Source organism: Nycticebus coucang, chromosome 15 (genome assembly GCF_027406575.1).
Source record: "Nycticebus coucang isolate mNycCou1 chromosome 15, mNycCou1.pri, whole genome shotgun sequence".
NCBI lineage: Eukaryota > Metazoa > Chordata > Mammalia > Primates > Lorisidae > Nycticebus > Nycticebus coucang.
Genome location: NC_069794.1, coordinates 68,735,956 through 68,755,300, shown reverse-complemented (window position 1 = coordinate 68,755,300; position 19,345 = coordinate 68,735,956). Strand labels below are relative to the sequence as shown.

Genomic DNA, 19,345 nt, shown 5'->3' with positions numbered 1-19,345 from the left:
TAGAGGGTATAGGTGCTAAACATACTATTTGGGAAACTTACAAACCACTGTGAAAATGAATTAAGCATATTAACTTGACCACTGCCATACATTCCTAAATGAAATTGAAACATATTTTTCTGCTTTTGTGGAAGTGACTCCAACATTTTTAGAATTCCAGTTAGAAAATGGGAAAAAAAATAGATCACTGTCTCTCCATTTAGCATAGCCTGCACTGATCTTAAGGAAAAAAAAAAAAAAAACAGAAAAAGATCAAGTTGAAGAAGAATGAGACCCTGTCTCTACTAAAAACAGAAAAAAACTATCCAGGTATGGTGGTGGCGTCTGTAGTTCCAGCTATTCAAGAGGCTGAGGGAAGATGATTGCTAAATTCAAGAGTTTCAGGTTGCTGTGTGACACCAAGGCACTCTACCGGGGGCAACAGAGTAATGCTGTCTCAAAAAAAAAAAAAGGTATCTAAAGGTATCTGCAGCTAAAATAGAAAGTAATTTCACTATGTGGGTCTTCCAGGGACATTGTCTTAGAGGCGCTCAGAAAGGTGCAGTGTTTGCATACCACTGGAGACTTTTCCTACAAGACAACCTCTAACGAAACTAGGCTGTCTCGAACCCCTAGTACTAGAATTGTTTACCCTTTATACCAAGAAGGTTGGGAAGCACCAAATCTGCATGTGGCATGAGCTCAGGCAGACTTCGAGGGGTTCGTGCTATGACACCTAAAGTTCTTATGAGGTTGTTTAAAACAAAAACATGTCAGCAGGGCCTATGATGGTCCCATGTATACTAAATGTGTTCATGACAGGATCAAGCGTGCTTTCCTTACCGAAGAGCAAAAATCGTTGTGAAAGTGTTGAAGGTACAAGCAGAGTCAGAAAGCTAAATAAGAAAATGAAGCTTTGGGGGGGTGCCTGTGGCTCAGTGAGTAGGGTGCCAGCCCCATATACCGAGAGTGGCAGGTTTGAACCCGGCCCCAGCCAAACTGCAACAAAAAATAGCTGGGCGTTGTGGCAGGCGCCTGTAGTTCCAGCTACTCAGAAGGCTAAGGCTAGAGAATCGCCTAAGCCTAAGAGCCGGAGGTTGCTGTGAGCTGTGACAGCACAGCACTCTACGGAGGGCAACAGAGCGAGATTCTGTCTCAAAAAAAAAAAAAAGAAAAAGCTTTTTTGAGTAATAAAAATTAAAGGACTTAAAAAAAATTTCACTATATGGATATTTATCATTATGCCTATGCAATTTCCACATAGCTCTCGAGCAGTGGTTCTCAACCTTTCTAATGCTGTGGCCCTTTAATACAGTTCCTGTGGGTCGCGACCCACAGATTGAGAACAGCTGCCCTAGAGTGTGAGTATTTCTAATGTTCTGTGATTCTGATTTTTAAAGATGTGGGTATAGCATTATTATCACAGGAGAGAAAATTTACTTTTACTTTTCTTCTCCATTTGTCTGCCTCTTTTGTAATTTCAAAATAACATAAAAACTTAATTTACACATATTTTTTGCATGTTCATCATAATACACTGTATAGGTTCAGCGCCTATGGCTCAAGCGGCTAAGGCGCCAGCCACATACACCTGAGCTGGAGGGTTCAAATCAAGCCCAGGCCCACCAAACAATGACAGCTGCAACCAAAAACTAGCTGGGCATTGTGGTGGGCGCCCATAGTCCCAGCTACTTGGGAGGTGGAAGCAGGAGAATCACTTGAGCCTAGGAAGCTGGAGGTTGCTGTGAGCTGTGATGCCACAACACTCTGCCCAGAGTGACAGCTTGAGCCTGTCTCAAAAAAAAAAAAAAAAAACAATATACTGTATAATGCTGTTTACCCAAAACCACGTACAGTATACAGCACTTTATAACAACTTAAGAGTAGACCTTTGAACAACATGGAGGTTAGGGTAATCAAAAATCCACATAATACTTTTGGCTCCCCCCAAACTTTACTGCTAATAGCCTTCTATTATTGACCAGAAGCCTTACTGATAACATAGTCAATTAGCACATATTTTGTTATATGTATTTTGCAGTGTATTCTTACAATAAAGTGTTATTGCTAAACTCTACCCTAGGTAGAGTGCCTAGTGTAGAAAATATTGCTAAAATCATAAAAACATACATATTATTATTTAAATGGAAGTCAATATAAAGGTCTTCCTCCTTATCATCTTCACATTGAGTAGGAAGAAATGGAGGCGTTGGTCTTGCCATCTCAGGGGTGACAGAGGCAAAGAGGTAAAGGAAGCTGAGGGGGAGGTAGAAGGAGGAGAGTACACTCAGTGTAACTTTTATTGAAGAACTGCATTTTTATCACTTATTCAGATACCCAAGATTCAGTAAGTAAATAAATATTTGATTATCTTTTTTTTCTTGAGAGTCTCACTATGTCACCCTCGGTAGAGTGCTGTAGAGTCGCAGCTCACAGCAACCCAAAACTCTTGGGCTTAAGCGATTCTCTTGCCTCAGCCTCCCAAGCAGCTGGGACTACAGGCGCCTGCCACAACACCACTATTTTTTGGTTGTAGTTGTCACTGTTGTTTGGCAGGCCAGGGCTGGATTCGAACCCACCAGGTTTGGTGTATGCGGTTTGCGCCCTAGCTGCTGAACTCAGGCACCAAGCCTATTTTTGTTTGTTTGGTTTTTTTTTTTAGAGACAGAGTCTCACTTTGTCACCCTCAGTAGGCTGCCATGGCGTCACAGCTCACAGCAAGCTCCAACTCTTGGGCTTAGGCGATCCTCTTGCCTCAGCCTCCCGAGTAGCTGGGACTACAGGCACCCGCCGCAACCCCAGGCTACCTATATTTTCTTTTAGACAGAGTCTCACTCTGTGCCCTAGGTAGAATGCCATGGCATCATAGCTCATAGCAACCTCAAGTTCCTGGGCTCAAGCAAGCCTCTTGCCTCAAACTCCCAAGTAGTTGAGGCGATAGGTGTGAGCCACAATGCCCAGCTAATTTTAATATGTATACACATAAATATATAAACACATATTTATACATATAAATATATATAAATGTATATATAGAAGCATATATATATTTTTTTCTTTTTTTTAGGAAAGACAGGGTCTCACTCTTGCTGGTCTCCAACTCCTGAGCTCAAGCAATCCCCCTAAACCACCCACCTTAGCTTCTCAGACTGCTAGGATTACAGGCCACTGTGCCCAGCCTGATTGCCTAATTTGTACCAAGATTGTACCTGGAGCTGACTAGTGATACGAGGGTAAATAAAATTCCTAAAGTCTTAAGAGAGACAAAATGTAAGTAAATAATCAAGTAGCCAGTTTAAGAGCTAGGAAAGAAAAAACAGAATGCTGCTGCCATGGAGAATAACAAAGGGAAACCACTTTTTTGCTGAGGGGTGGGGGGGCACCATGGGACAGAGTCTCACTTTATCTCCCCCTGCCCCACGCCTTAGTAGAGTGCCATGGCATCACAGCTCACAGCAACCTCCAACTCCTGGACTCAAGTGATTCTCTTGCCTCAGCCTTCTGAAAAGCTAGGACTACAGGCACCCTAGGTTGTACACCTGGCTATTTTTTAGAGATGGTGTCTTGGGCTCAAACTGATTGTCTTGCCTCAGTTTTTCATTTAGTAGAACCAGGGTCTCACTCTTGCTCAGGCTTGTCTTGAACTCAAGCAATCCACTGCCTTGGCCTCCCAGAGTGCTAGGATAATAGACATGAATGAATCACTGGGCCCAGTGGGAAACCTCTTCAGATAAGGCAATCAGAAAAATTCGCTCCATGACATGACATTTCAGCTAGGATCACTATGCACAACAGGAGGGGGAAAAGCATCCTGAGTTCTATGAGCAGATTTAACAAGCAGCAAAGTTCCTGAGCAAGGAGTCTCTACTGGTGGAAGAAATCACTCCACCAAGAACACAACATAAAAAGCAAGGGATATGGCAACAGACTAAACTTTCTGTAACTAATACAACTTACCACAACTTAATAGCTATATAACCTTAAGCAAATAACATCTGAAGCAATTTTCCCATCTGAAAAATGGAATAACCAGAGCTGCTACAGAAATCCAAGAGAACATGATTATGGAGTACCTGATAGACTATAAAATGTTCAACACCTTTTGCATTCCCTCAGAACTGTTTTTTAGATTATTTAGATGCCACCTATATTTAAGAAATGGTTAAATATTTAGCAATGCCTGGCTGTGACTTCTTTTTCCTGGGGATAGTCTCACTCTGTCATGGGTTGAATGCCACAGCATCATAGCTCACAGCAACCTCAAACTCCTGGGCTCAAGAAATCTTGCCAGTTCAGCCCCTGTAGCTCAGCAGCTAGGGTGTCATCCACATACACCACAGCTGGTGGGTTTGAATCCAGGCTGGGTCTGCAAAACAACGACAACTACAACCAAAAAATAGCCAGGCACTGTGGCAGGCGGCCTGCAGTCCCAGCTATTTGGGAGGCTGAGGAAAGAGAATCGCTTAAGCCCAAGAGTTTGATGATGTTGTGAGCTGTGATGCCACAGCACTCTACTGAGGGTGACAAAGTGAGACTCTGTCTCCAAAAAAAAAAAAACAAGAAATCTTCTTGCCTCACTGTCTCCAGAAGCTGGGAATAAAGGTGTGTGCCACCATTCCTAGCTAGTTTTTTTATTTGGGGGGGGGGGGGGAAGGTGTCTCACTCTTGCTGAGGCTGGTCCTAAACTCCTGAGCTCAAGCAATCCACCCAACTCAGCCTCCAGGAGTACTAGGATTACAAGCACGAGCCACTGCACCTGACCGTGGTTATGACTTTGAAAAACACCAATTAATCAAAGCTTTCAATGGGGAGTGGAGGAATCACATGCCTTGCCTACTGCTTTAGTTCCTTCATAAAATAATTATTACAAGCCTATGATGTGGCCAAGGATTATTAGAATACAGATGATGGGGTGGCACCTGTGGCTCAGTGAGTAGGGCGCCGACCCCATATACGGAGGGTGGTGGGTTCAAACCCAGCCCTGGCCAAATTGCAACAAAAAATAGCCAGGCGTTGTGGCAGGAGCCTGTGGTCCCAGCTACTGGGGAGCGTGAGGCAAGAGAATCGTGTAAGCCCAGGAGCTGGAGGTTGCTGTGAGCTGTGATGGCACGGCACTCTACCAAGGGCAATAAAGTGAGACTCTGTCTCTACAAAAAAAAAAAAAAAAAAAAAATACAGATGATGAAATTATATTATAGAACAAGATAAACTCCCTGCCTTTATGGAGCTTATAACCTACCTTGCAGAGAAAGGTGTTAGTAAGTGCCATGAAGAAAAATAAATAGGGGAGTAAGTCATCAGTGACAGAGCACAAAGGAGGCTATTTTAAGATAGAAGGGTCAGAGCCAGACACGGTGGCTCATGCCTGTAATCCTAGTACTCTGGGAGGCCAAGGGAGATAGACCGCTTGAGCTCAGGAGTTTGAGACCAGCCTGAGCAAAAGTGAGACCCCATCTCTGCTAAACAGAAAAATTAGGGCAGCACCTGTGGCTCAAAGGAATAGGGCGCTGGCCCCATATTCAGGAGGTGGTGGGGTCATACCCAGCCCTGGCCAAAAACAAACAAACTAACAAAAAGAAAGAAAGAAAAATTAGTTGGATGTTTTAACAGTCATCTATAGTCCCAGCTACTTGGAAGGCTGAGGCAAGATAATCCCCTGAGCTCAAGAGTTTGAGGTTGATGTGAGTTATGCTATAGCACTCTACATAATGCACAGAGTGACACTCTGTCTCAAAAAAAAAAAAAAAAAAAAAAGATAAGCTTTTCTAGAAATAACATTTTTAGCAAAGTGTGAATAAAATGGAAAAGACTTGTGACAACCTGAGAAGAATTCTCTAAAAAGAACAAGACCAAAGTCTTTTGACACAGGAAGAAGTTGAGTGTGTTATAAAACAGCAGATGTAGCATGAGTTTTAGTTTTAGCATAAATGCTTAACAGTCAAAAACAAACCAAGAAAGGTTTTACAAAGCATCAAACCAAGCTCGATGTGGCCACAAAACAATTTTTTACATTTAATTCCCTAAATCCTATAATATCTGAATGATCTCAATCAGTATCTGACAGCACCAGGCAATAAAGAAATATAAAGAACATAATTTGAGACAGAGTCGCACTTTGTCGCCCTTGGTAGAGTGCCATGGCATCACAGCTCACAGCAACCTCCAGCTCTTAGGCTTAGGTGATTCTCTTGCCTCAGCCTCCCAAGTAGCTGAGATTATAGGTGCCCACCAGAACGCCTGGCTATATTTTTGTTGCGGTTTGGCCAGGGCTGGGTTCGAACCTGCCACTTTTGGTATATGGGGCTAGCGCCCTACTCACTGAGCCACAGGCGCTGCCCAATAGCCAAAAAAATTTTGAAGAAAGACTAAAGTTGGATGATTTATACTATTTGACTCCAAAACGTTAAGTGCAGTTTGTGAACAGACCTAATGATCAATGAAACAAGAGTGCAGGGCTGGGCACGGTGGCTCACACCTATAATCCTAGCACTCTGGGAGGCCAAGGCAGGTAGAGAGCTCAGGAGTTCAAGACCAGCCTGAGCAAAAGCAAGACCTCCTGTCCATTAAAAACAGAAAAACTGGGTGGGCCTTGTGGCAGGCCCCTGTAGTCCCAGCTACTTGGGAGGCTGAGGCAAGAGAATCACTTGAGCCCAAGAGTTTGACGTTGCTGTGAGCTATGACACCATGACACTCTACTGAGGGCAAAAAAGTGACAATCTGTGTTAAAGAGAGAGAGAGAGAAAGAAACAAGAGTACAGATTTTTTCCCTAAAAATTTTTGATAAAGGTACAAAGGTAACAAAAGAGAAATTGTCATCTTTTCAATGCATAGTGCTGAAACAGAGATCTACATGATGAAAAATGAATTATTAACTCATATAATATTCAAAGTATGATAAATATAAAACCTATGACATTTTTCAAGAAAACACAAGAAAAGCTTGGAACCTTAGCATAGGCAAAGATCACATAAGGACACATAAAGCACAAACCATTAAGAGAAAAAAATGATCAAAACTGGACTTCACAAAATATAAAAACCTCTGCTCTTTGAAGGTCAGTGTGAAGAAAAATTTAGAAGCAATTCACCACAGACTGGGAGAAACAGTCATAATACAGACACGTACTTAGATTTGATAATTCAGTAAGACAACCAGACCAAGTATAACTGGGCAAAAAACTTCAGACATTGGGCGGCACCTGTGGCTCAAAGGGGTAGGACGCTGGTCCCATATGCCGGAGGTGGCGGGTTCAAACCCAGTCCTGGCCAAAAAAAAGAAAAAAAAAAACTTCAGACACTTCACGAAAGATATATAACTGGCCAAAAAAGCCCATGAAAATAGGCTTATCATTAGTTGCCAGGAAAATAAAATTTAAAGCACAATGAGATTCCCCTACACTATCTAGTATATTTAACAGAATAAAAACACCAAATGTTGGTAATATATGGAGCAACTAGAAGCCTCTCATTCATTGCCAGTGGGAATACTAAAATGGCACAACCACTTTGGAAAAAAAGCTTCGCAGTTTCTAATAAGGTTAAACATACAATAATTTACTTCTAAATATTTACCCAAGCCTCTTGAAAGCATAATGCTCACAAGAAGCCTTGTAGACAAATGTTCACAGTAGCTTTATTAACAACGGCCAGTAGCTAGCAGCAACTCAAACATCCACCTACATCACTGGACAAATGGTAGTTATGTTCATACAATGGAATATGACTTAGCCATAACAGTGTTGTATACACCACGATATGAATGGCATCGCATGCATACTGTGCTAAGCAAGAGATGCTAGACACAGAAAGAGTTAATACTATATGACTTCATTTAATATTAAAGAAGACAAACTTATCTACACTAACAGAAAAATCAATAGCTGTCTAGGGCAAGGATTAAGGGGGTGGGGAATAACTGCAAAAGGGCCCAAGGGAATTTTTATGGGATGACGAAAACGTTCTCTATTTTCATTATGGCAGTAGGTTACATGAGTACATACATTTGTTTTTTGTTTTTTTTTTTTTTTTTAATTTGGCCGGGGCTGGGTTTGAACCCGCCACCTCCGGCATATGGGACCGGCGCCCCACCCGCTGAGCCACAGGCACTGCCCGGAGTACATACATTTGTTAAAACTCATTGAGCTCGTTCAAGTTTTTATCTTTCGTGTTTTATTCCATCTATTTTATTTCATCATTTCCCACTGATCCTACTCTAGCTTGTTTACTTTTCGCACTGGTTCGCAACAGGTGGTGCCCGACGGGACCAGAGTGCTGGAGAAGTGCAAGTAAGGTGAGGAAATTCCCAGAGGAACAAAGACGTGAAACTGCATAGTTGATCCTACATTCCAGATGGATTCACCAAGACCAAGAAATTTACAAGACCTTCAGCAAACCACCATTCATCTCTGTGGAGCACACACCTTACCACCTGATTAATAGGGTCAAATGGAGGGACCTGCCCAAATAGAGTGGTTCTGCCGAAATCCGATGGTCCACCTAGGAAAGGTGATTGGGCCAACCCTCACTCTTCCCATAGATATCCCATTCAGGAAAGGAAATGTGCCAATCCCCACCCTTCCGAACTTTAAAACCCCCATCCACCTTACCCCACTTGCTGACTTCCTTCTGGACTCAGCTCACCCACACCCAGGTGGAAATAAAGGCCAATGTTGCCCACACAGAAAAAAAAAAAACTCATTGAGCTCTACATTTTTTTTTTTTTGGCTGGGGCTGGGTTTGAACCCACCACCTCCAGCATATTGGGCCGGCGTCCTACTCCTTTGAGCCACAGGCGCTGCCCCCTGAGCTCTACATTTTTTAAAACAAGATTTTTTTTTTTTTTTTTTGAGACAGAGCCTCAAGCCGTCGCCCTCAGTAGAGTGCTATGGCATCACAGCTCACAACAACCTCCAATTCCTGGGCTCAAGCGATTCTCCTGCCTCCGCCTCCCAAGTAGCTGGGTCTACAGGCGCCTGCCACAACGCCCGGCTATTTTTTGGTTGTAGTTGTCATTGTTGTTTGGCAGGCCCAGGCTGGATTCGAACCCACCAGCTGCTTGAGCCAAAGGCGCTGAGCCAAGATGCTTTTTAATTATATGTAAATTATACCTTAATAAAGTTGATTAAAGTTTGTTTGCTTGTTCGTTTGTTTGTTTTGAGACAGAGTCTCAAGCTGTTGCCCTGGGTAGAGTGCTGTAGCATCACAACTCACAGTAACCTCAAACTCTTGGGCTTAAGTGATTCTCTTGCCTCAGCCTCCCAAGTACCTGGGACTACAGGTGCCCACCACAAAAATTAAAGTTTCCTTCTTTCTTTTTTTTTTTTGTAGAGAGACTCTCACTTTATCACCCTCTGTAGAGTGCTGTGGTGTCACACAGTTCACAGCAATCTCCAACTCCTGGACTTAGGCGATTCTCTTGCCTCAGCCTCCCAAGTAGTAGGGACTACAGGCACCCACCAGAATGCCTGGCTATTTTTTTTTTTTTTGCTACTTCGGCGGGGGCTGGGTTCGAACCCACCACCCTTGGTATATGGGGCAGGCATCCCACCCACTGAGCCACAGGCGCGGCCCAAAATTAAAGTTTCTTAAAGCGTTACTTTAAGTTAGTAAGATTTTGCTTTGCATATATGTTTGGTGAGATGAATGAAAACTATAACACAAAACATTCCCCAAATTCAAATATGAATTGACAGACTGATGTTTGTGGGAAGTACATGACTCCTAATTCCCATCGGTACACAAAAATTCCTTATTTATATTCACTGAATATTTATTCAATACCACTTACCATGCGCCTGCATGAACTGCAAAGAAAAGACAATTTCAGAACAGAAAGAAGCCCTTATGAAACTGGATAGAAGGACAAGATGCTTAAAACTTACGTTGTTAGCAAGAATGCCCCATCACCACATCTTTCCAGGGCCTTTCGTGCAGGAGGTTTTGCTGCAAATTCTACGAAACCTTTTCCTGTAGCTCTACCACGATCATCCACTACAACAACAGCTTTCTCTACTGGGCCAAACTGGGAAAATGCTTGCTCTAGAAGCTCATTGGAAACAACTGGAGAAAGGTTCTTGACAGTTAAAGCTGCTCCATGTGTGGCAAAACGAATTCGGAGAGGTCTGCTCTTCAAAATGGTGCCATCCAGCTCTGCTTTTGCAATCTCAGCCAGTGTTCTGGATTCCTTATTAGGAAGAAAAGCCAGTTTTTAAAGATGATGGTAGCACAAAAATATTTACCACAGTTGTTTGTTTCTAGAGGGAACTGGGTACCTTAAGAAAATAGCTGATAGGGTCACTTTGGTTTTATATCTTTTAATTTTGGTATAACAGGGTTTTGATTAACTATTCAAAGATCATTTTAACATTTTAAGTAAAAAGTCACAACACCACCATTTCATTAGAAGTCATCCCTTAATAATAATTAAACATTCCGGCTCAGCACCCAGAGTCCAGTTGTTAGGGCTCCGGCCACATACACCAGGGCTGGCGGGTTCAAACCCAGCCTGGGCCTGCTAAAAACAACAATGACAACTGCAACAACAAAAAAAGCCAGGCATTGTGGTAGGTGCCTGTAAGTCCTGCTGCTTGGGAGGCTGAAGCAAGAGAATCGCTTACGCCAAGAGTTTGAGGTTGCTGTGAGCTGTGATGCCATAGCACTCTACCAAGGGCAACAAAGTAAGACTCGTGTCTCTAAAAATAATAATAATAATAAAACACTCACGGACAAGTTACCAGCTATTAAATATTCAAAGCAATACTATTTTCAGTTTTTTTCTTTTTTTGAGACAGAGTCTCACTTTGTCTCCTTGATAAAATACCATGGCGTAACAGCTAACTGCAACCTCAAACTCTTGGCTCTAGAGATCCTCTTGCCTCAGCCTCCCATGTAGCTGGCAGTAAAGGCAACCACCACAATGAGTCTCACTCTTGCTCAGGCTGGTCTTAAACTCCTGAGCTCAAGGCAATCCACTCGCCCCAGCATCCCAGAATGCTAGGATTACAAGTGTGAACCACTGTGCCTGGCCAAACCAATACTGTTTTAAAATCTCCTACATATATTAAAAGAAACACACTTTTTAAGACCAAGTACCAGCTACTAGAAACTATCACTGAAGAATAATTCTCTATATGGCCTCCAAGTTTGATATTTATATCTTAATAAACATTCCACCTCTCCATTGACAAATCTCCTTTTTATTTACTTTTCTCTTTTGTAGTTTTTAATTTCTTCTGGAATACTTGTATGGACTACACATCTCACCATCACATTGACAAGCAACGGCACGCATTCATGAACTGTAAGACTTCTCTCCATTATCTAGTGAAGTGCACACATGCACTTGTTTTCACAAACTAAAAAAAAATGTTTATTGCTGGACCCACAAGAGAACTTCCTTCTACTTAAATTCAGAACAGCTTGAAATTACTGCCCTTATGCAAAAAATAATTCTACCTATAGAATTATTTTTACAAAGACAAATGAAGTTAACCTTCTTAGAGTACAATCGGCCCTTCATATCCACAGACTCAACAATGGGCCAAAATTAATTTGAGAAAAATAAAAATAATAATACAAACAAACAAGGGCCACAGACAGTGGCATGCACCTAGCGGTTTGGGAGGTGCGTGGCAGGATGACTGCTTAAAGTCAGGTGGTCAAAACCAGCCTGAGCAAGACCAAGACTTTGTCTCAACAAAAAAAAAAAACAAAATGTGCAGCATGGTGATACCAGCCTATTCCCAGCTACTCAGGAGGCTAAGGAAGGAAGATGACTTGAGCCCATGATTTGAAGATGCCCGTGGACTCAAAAGCCCAGGCAGATCAAGACCATGGGTCAAAAATAAACAATACAGATCCTTCTGTAGTTCTTAAGGTGATGAATAAGTTACCATGTGCATGTGTGAGATGTTTTCCATAAACTTTGTTAGAAAGTTGGCGCATTACCCTTCTGACAAGAGGGAGGAACCAATACAGTATACTGTTTAGATAGCAATTACATTTTATTAGAACTAGGTATTATAAGTAACCTAGACATGATAAAGTATACAGGACTGGACTGCACAGGTTATATGCAAATATTATGCCATTTTCATACAATATAAGGGACTTTGAACATCCATGAATTTTTTTTTTTTTTTTTTTTGTAGAGACATGGAGTCTCACTGTACCGCCCTCCGGTAGAGTGCCGTGGCGTCACACGGCTCACAGCAACCTCTAACTCTTGGGCTTACGCGATTCTCTTGCCTCAGCCTCCCGAGCAGCTGGGACTACAGGCGCCCGCCACAACGCCCGGCTATTTTTTTGTTGCAGTTTGGCCGGGGCTGGGTTTGAACCCACCACCCTCAGCATATGGGGCCAGCGCCCCACCAACTGAGCCACAGGCGCCGCCCAACATCCATGAATTTTGTTATTAGGAGACGTCCTAGGACCAAAATTCTGTGGATACTGCAGAATAACTATATTCAAAACATTTTGTCTATTATTCTTAACTCAATTAACAGTAATAATATAGGCAGTATCAGCAGCAGCAACAAGCATTTAATACCTAAAAAGGGATGAGTACTATGTTACCTAACAAGTCATATAATTCAAAAACTCTTAAGAGGCAGATTTTAGGAATGACTCTTGAATTAAAAATGCTGTCAGAGACAAAAAACTTTGGTAGAATGATGAGAATCTTCTGTATTTTAGTTGGTGTTTGACTTAGACATATGCATTTGTCAAAATTCGCCAACCACTACACTTAAAATTTGTGCCTTTCATGGCTTGCAAATTTCAAATAGCCTAAAAAATAACAGCAGACATTAGTTAATAATAAGCATACCGGAGTGGTTAAGTCAAGAACTGATGGATGGAGAGGGATGAACAGGTAAGTGAAAAAACAAATACAGCAAAATTTAATTGTAGAATCTAAATAGTGAGTATATGATTGTTCATTTCTACATGTCTGAAATTTTCCATAATAAAATGTTAGGCAGTAGGAAGATAAAGGGAGCTTGGTAAGGACTGTAGAACTGAAGAGTGTTTGCAAAGGGCACCTCCTTCCTGTTCAGACTCAGTTAGATATATGCAAGATGTCACATATTTTTTCAAGGGAAGCAAGAAATTTTTTTTTTGACTTTAGTAAGATATTTTACTTAAGCCAATATAGCAGTAATACTGTCATTTCAACATAAAACATTTTTATATTTCAGTCAATATGAAAGTCATTGAAATTTTTTTCATTTTTGTACTAAATCCCTCAAATCTGGTGTGTGTTTTGCACTTACAGCACAACTCAATTTGAACCAAAAACCACATGTGGCTGATGGCTCCTGTCTTAGACAGCACTGTGCTAGAAACCTGGGTCTTAGGACCAGCCCCTTTTTCTCTCTGGATCTCAGCAAACTCTTGTTTAAGAGTTCTCCAGCTCTGATAACACTCTGTTGCACGGTTTCTCTTTGAGCCTGCAGGATGGGGACCCTTGCTGTTTGTGGAGACAGGTCAGTAATGACTGCTTTTGCTCCCAACGACAGAGATGCTCAGAACCTCATAGAAGCAGTCAGAAGTGGGGCCAGCATCTCAGTGAGGATGATCTCAGGAAGCAAGAAATTTCAACTTTTTACATCAAGTAATTTTTTTTATTTGTAGAGACAGAGTCTTACTTTATCGCCCTTGGTAGAGTGTCATGGCATCACACTGCTCACAGCAACCTCCAACTCCTGGCCTTAGGCGATTCTCTTGCCTCAGCCTCCCGAGTAGCTGGGACTACAGGCGCCCGCCACAACGCCCGGCTATTTTTTTGTTGTTGCAGTTCGGCACCCAACCCACTAAGCCACAGGCGCCGCCTACATCAAGTAATTTTTTACTGTGGCACCTAGTTCCATTTTTAACACTGTTTGGGCCAAATAAAATGCTTGTGCTGTCAGGAATTTTAAATGCTATAAATTCTTTTTCAAAGTTTTGACTTTCCATGGTTTTTTTTTTTTTGCAGTTTTTGGCCAGGGCTGAGTTTGAACCCACCACCTCCAGCATATGGAGCCAGTGGCCTACTCCTTTGAGCCACAGGCGCCGCCCCAGACTTTCCATGGTTTTAAATAGTTGTAAATCAAGATTTCTCAACCTCAACACTACTGATATTATGAGCCAGGTAATTCTTGTGGGGGAGTACCCTGTGTAAGCTGTAGGCTGTACAGAAGCATCCCTAGCCTCTACTCACAAGATGCCAGTTGAATAGGCTCCCACATTTAACAACCAAAAATACCTCCAAACATTATCAAAAATCCCCGGGGAAGCAAAACTACCCCGATTTGATAATCATTGCTCTAAATGTATACTAAAGTTATCTATAAAAGCAATTAAAACCAAAATCAATTAAAATTATGTAACTGAAATGAAACTGAAGTTTTTTTATATCACATCTCAGAAAAATATCAAGAGAACTTTTATAAAAAAAGAAAAAATAACAAGATAACTTCTTTTGTTCTTTCTTTTTTTTTTTTTCTGTAGGGACAGAGTCTCACTTTATGGCCCTCAGTAGAGTGCCGTGGCTTCACACAGCTCACAGCAACCTCCAACTCCTGGGCTTAAGCGATTCTCTTGCCTCAGCCTCCCGAGTAGCTGGGACTACAGGCGCCCGCCACAACGCCTGGCTATTTTTTGGTTGCAGTTTGGCCAAGGCCGGGTTTGAACCCGCCACCCCTGGTATATGGGGCCGATGAGCCACAGGCACCGCCCCAAGATAACTTTTATCAAGTAGTAACTATAGGCCAGCTCTCATTACCCATTATAAAACACATGTATATGAGTATTAGCTTACATTATCCTCACAAATAATCGTTTTTTTTTGTTTTGTTTTTTTGAGACAGAGCCTCAAGCTGTCACCCTGGGTAGAGTCCTGTGGCATCACAGCTCACAGCAATCTCCAACTCCTGGGCTCAAGCAGGTCTCCTGCCTCTGCCTCCCAAGTAGCTGGGACTACAGGCGCCTGCCACAACTCTCAGCTATACATATATATGTGTATATATATATATACACACACACACACATACATACATATTTTTTTTTGGGCGGGGGGGCGGGGGTTGCAGCTATCATTGTTGTTTGGCCGGCCCAGGCTGGATTCGAACCCACCAGCTCAGGTGCATGTGGCTGGCGCCTTAGCTGCTTGAGCCACAGGCACCAAAACCTCACAAATAATCTTAGAACGTGTCTTACTACACCCACTTTACATATGGAATAGCAGGCTTGTAATGGTTGAGTAACTCACCCAAGATCATATTTTAAGTGCTGAGTTAAACCTATAAAGCATTCACAGGCCAGGTGGCGCCTGTGGCTCAGTGAGTAGGGCGCCAGCTTCATATACTGAGGGTGGCAGGTTCGAACCTGGTCCCAGCCAAACTGCAACAAGATAGCTGGGCGTTGTGGCAGGCACTTGTAGTCCCAGCTACTCGGGAGGCTGAAGCAAGAGAATCTCCTAAGCCCAAGAGCTGGAAGTTGCTGTGAGCTGTGACGCCACAGCACTCTACCCAGGGAGACAGCTTGAGACTCCATCTCAAAAAAAAAAAAAAAAAAAAAACAAAAGAATTCACAGGCTGGAGACCAGGTGTGGTGGCTCACACCTGTAATCCTTGCACTCTGGGAGCCCAAGGTGGGTGGACTGCTTGAGGTCACAAGTTTGAGACCAGCCTGAGCAAAAGTGAGACCCTATCTCTAAAAATAGGTAGACATTGTGGTAATCCCAGCTACTTGAGCCCAGAGTTTCAGGTTGCTATGAACTATGACACCATGCCACTAAAGGCAACAAGGTGAAGACTGTCTCAAAAAAAAAAAAAAAGAAAAAATGTAATTCACAATCCTCACCAATGCACCATAAATCCCACCTTTCAGGTGATGTACCTACATCACTCTTCACAAGGAGTATAATTTTAAGTTCTTAATACAAGAAATGTAAGAAGTCATGAGAAACTAAATAACTGCCGCAAAACAGTTACTGCCTAAACTAGGGTCCAGTGATTTCTACTTTAGGGATCTTTCCAAAGCACATGAACTTTTCTCTCAATGTTTTACTAGCTGCTTAAAATTCTCTACCACCTCCAGACCCGCCAAACAATGACGGCCACAACAACAACAACAAAAAAATAGGTGGGCGTTGTGGCAGCTTCTTGGGAGGCTGAGGCAGGAGAGTCACTTGAGCCCAGAAGTTGGAGGTTGCTGTGATGCCACAGCACTCTACCCAGGGTGACAGCTTGAGGCTCTGTCTCAGAAAAAAAAAAAAAAAGAAAAAAAAAATTCTCTACTACAAGAGTACTAATAACCACAAGGAAATCCCACAAGTACAAACTGTTAATAGGGTTCATGTCACTCAATAGAAAGGTGATTAAGAAACTTGTAGTATATTCCTACTGTTAGATAATGCAGTCATTAAAGTGAACCTAATGATTTGAAAAGATGTCAAAGATATTAAATGGCTCTGCACCTGTAGCTCAGCAGCTAGAGTGCCAGCCACATACATGGGAGGTGGCAGGTACAAATCCAACCCAGGCCTGCCAAACAACAATGACACTGCAACCAAAAAATAGCTGGGCTTACTACTACAAAACCAATTTATAGCTTTCTTTTTTTTGTAGCGACAGAGTCTCACTGTACCGCCCTTGGGTAGAGTGCCGTGGCGTCACACGGCTCACAGCAACCTCTAACTCTTGGGCTTACGCGATTCTCTTGCCTCAGCCTCCCGAGCAGCTGGGACTACAGGCGCGCGCAACAACGCCCGGCTATTTTTCTGTTGTAGTTTGGCCGGGGCTGGGTCCGAACCCACCACCCTCGGCATATGGGGCCGGCGCCCTACTCACTGAGCCACAGGGGCCGCCCTATAGCTTTCATATGAAAGTGGAGGGAGGGTAATCAGTGGGACCACACCTACAATGCATCTTACAAGGGTACATGTGAAATTTACTAAGTGTAGAACATAAATGTCTTAACACAATAACTGTGTTAACATTTTCTTAACACATAAGAAAATGCCCTGAAGGCTATGTTAACCAGTTTGATGAAAATATTTCAAATTGTATATAAAACCAGCACATTGTACCCCACGATTGCATTAATGTGCAGAGCTGATTTAATTAAAAAAAAAAAAAAATAGTTGGGCGTTGTGGCGGGTACCTGTTTGAAGTTGCTGTGAGCTATGAGGCTACTGTACTCTACCCAGGGCAACAGTTTAAGACTGTCTCAAAAAAAAAAAAAAAAGATATTAAATTAAAAAAATTAGGGTGGCATCTGTGGCTCAAAGGAGTAGGGTGCTGGCCCCATCTGCAAGAGATGGTGGGTTCAAACCCAGCACGGGCCAAAAACTGCAAAAAAAAAAAAAAAAAAAAATCAAATCATAATTACTATTCTACACATAAAATGTATAGTAGATTTGATTTTTGTTGAAAAATTACATGATAACAGTGATCATGTTTAATAACTATTATCAGGGGAGGAACAATCTTTCACTAATATTAAAATTGTAATTGAGAGCTTTCCTGAAATAAAAGGTTATTTAAAATTATATACTGACAAGGCCCACAAAGTACATTCTGCCATGTCTTCTATAGTTTATAAGAATTTTGTATCATTTTATAATTAAAAAGAAAAAAGTACAAAGGAAGGGAGTGAGTCCCCAATGGCTGACTAAAAGTAAATTCGATTTTTAATTTTTTTTTGAGACGGAGTCTCACTTTGTCACCCTTGATAAGAGTGCTGTAGCAGCATAGCTCACAGCAACCTCACACTCTTGGGCTTAAATGATTCTCTTGCCTCAGCCTCCCAAGTAGCTGGGACTACAGGCGCCCTCCACAACACTCAGCTATTTTTAAAGACAGGGTCTGGCTCTTGCTCAGGCAATCTTCCCAGAGTGGTAAGATTATAGGTGTGAGCCACCTCATCCAATCTTTTTTTTTTTTTTTTTTGAGACAGTCTCTTACTTTGTTGCCCTTGGTAGAGTGCCATGGGGTCACAGCTCACAGCAACCTCATACTCTTGGGCTTAAGTGATTCTCCTGCCTCAGTCTCCCAAGTAGCTGGGACTACAGGCACCCACCACAAAGCCCAGCTATTTTTCCTTGCAGTTGTCATTGTTGGTTAGCTGGCCCGGGCCGGGTTTGAACTGGCCAACTTCGGTGTATGTGGCCGGTGCCATAACAACTGCACAAGGGGCGCTGAGCCTCACCCAGCAATTTTTAATTCTTTAACTTGTATCTCTACAACACTGTCTCTCTAACTTTGCAAACATCATGAAAGACTACTTAAACCCCAAGACTGCTGCGCATCACCTCCAGAATTTTCTGACTTAGAAGATCTGGTAAGTAGCCCTAAAATTTACATTTCTTTTTTTTTTTTTTTTTTGGTAGAGACAGAGTCTTACTTTTTCACCCTCGGTAAAGTGCTGTGGCATCACACAACTCACAGCAACCTCCAACTCCTGGGCTTAGGCAATTCTCTTGCCTCAGCCTCCCAAATAGTTGGGACTACGGGCGCCCGCCACAACGCCCGGCTATAAAATTTACATTTCTAATACATTCCCAGTTAACCGATTAGGTGAGACTGCTACAGATGGTACAGGGTCAGCATTGCTAGATTTACAGTAAAGAAATTTAAGTGAAGGCTGGTGCAGTGGCCTGTAATTCTGAGTTCACAGGTTTGAGACCAGCCTGAGCAAGAGCAAGACTCTGTCTCTAAAAATAGCGGGGCACTGTGGCAGGTGCCCGTAGTCCCAGCTACGTGGGAGACTGAGGCAAGAGAATCACTTGAGGTGGCACCTGTAGTTCAGTGGCTAGGGTGCCAGCCACATACACCCAGCCAGGGCCAGCTGAACAATGACAACTGCAATAATAACAACAAAAAATAGCCAGGCATTGCGGCAGGTCCCTGTAGTCCCAGCTACTTGGGAGGCTGAGGCAAAAGAATCCCTTAAGCCCAAGAGTTTGAGGTTGCTGTGAGCTATGACGCCACAGCACTCTACCAAGCATGACAAAATGAGACTCTTGGGTGGTGCCTGTGGCTCAAAGGAGTAGGGCACCAGCCCCATATGCTGGAGGTGGTGGGTTCAAACACAGCCCTGGCCAAAAAAAAAAAAAAAAAAAAAAAGACAAAGTGGGACTCTTATCTCAAAAAAAAAAAAAAGGGAATTTAAGTGGTCTTTTACTTAGACTAGAAAAGACCTAAAGCTACTGGACAGAGACCACTCGTATGCAAATTCCTATTTCGGAAATCTGATTTTCTAAGCTAAAAGCAGCAAAGGGGTTTGGGTCAAACTAATACCACTTTTAGCTACATTTAACCAACTTAAAATGTACTATAGTCTTTTAATTTATCTGATCTAAATTGTTAGTAAACACAGCCTG

The 19,345-nt window shown here is 42.4% G+C and overlaps 1 protein-coding gene and 1 non-coding gene across 3 annotated transcripts in view; one reads left to right on the top strand and one right to left on the bottom strand.

Annotated features, from left to right (window-relative positions):
- The window catches only part of PSPC1 (paraspeckle component 1), a 115,223-nt gene that overhangs the window by 93,495 nt on the left and 2,383 nt on the right, over window positions 1-19,345 (bottom strand). For both annotated transcript variants that reach the window (XR_008374664.1, XM_053564067.1), the window contains exon 2: window positions 9,861-10,162. Coding sequence is in view for 1 of the 2 variants with exons in the window: in XM_053564067.1 (XP_053420042.1) it covers window positions 9,861-10,162 (302 nt within the window). In the remaining variant the exon portion in view is untranslated. The remainder of the gene's footprint in view (window positions 1-9,860; window positions 10,163-19,345) is intronic.
- LOC128567133 (small nucleolar RNA U13) lies at window positions 11,835-11,935 on the top strand. The gene has a single exon (XR_008374788.1). It is a non-coding gene; the product is annotated as a small nucleolar RNA U13 (small nucleolar RNA).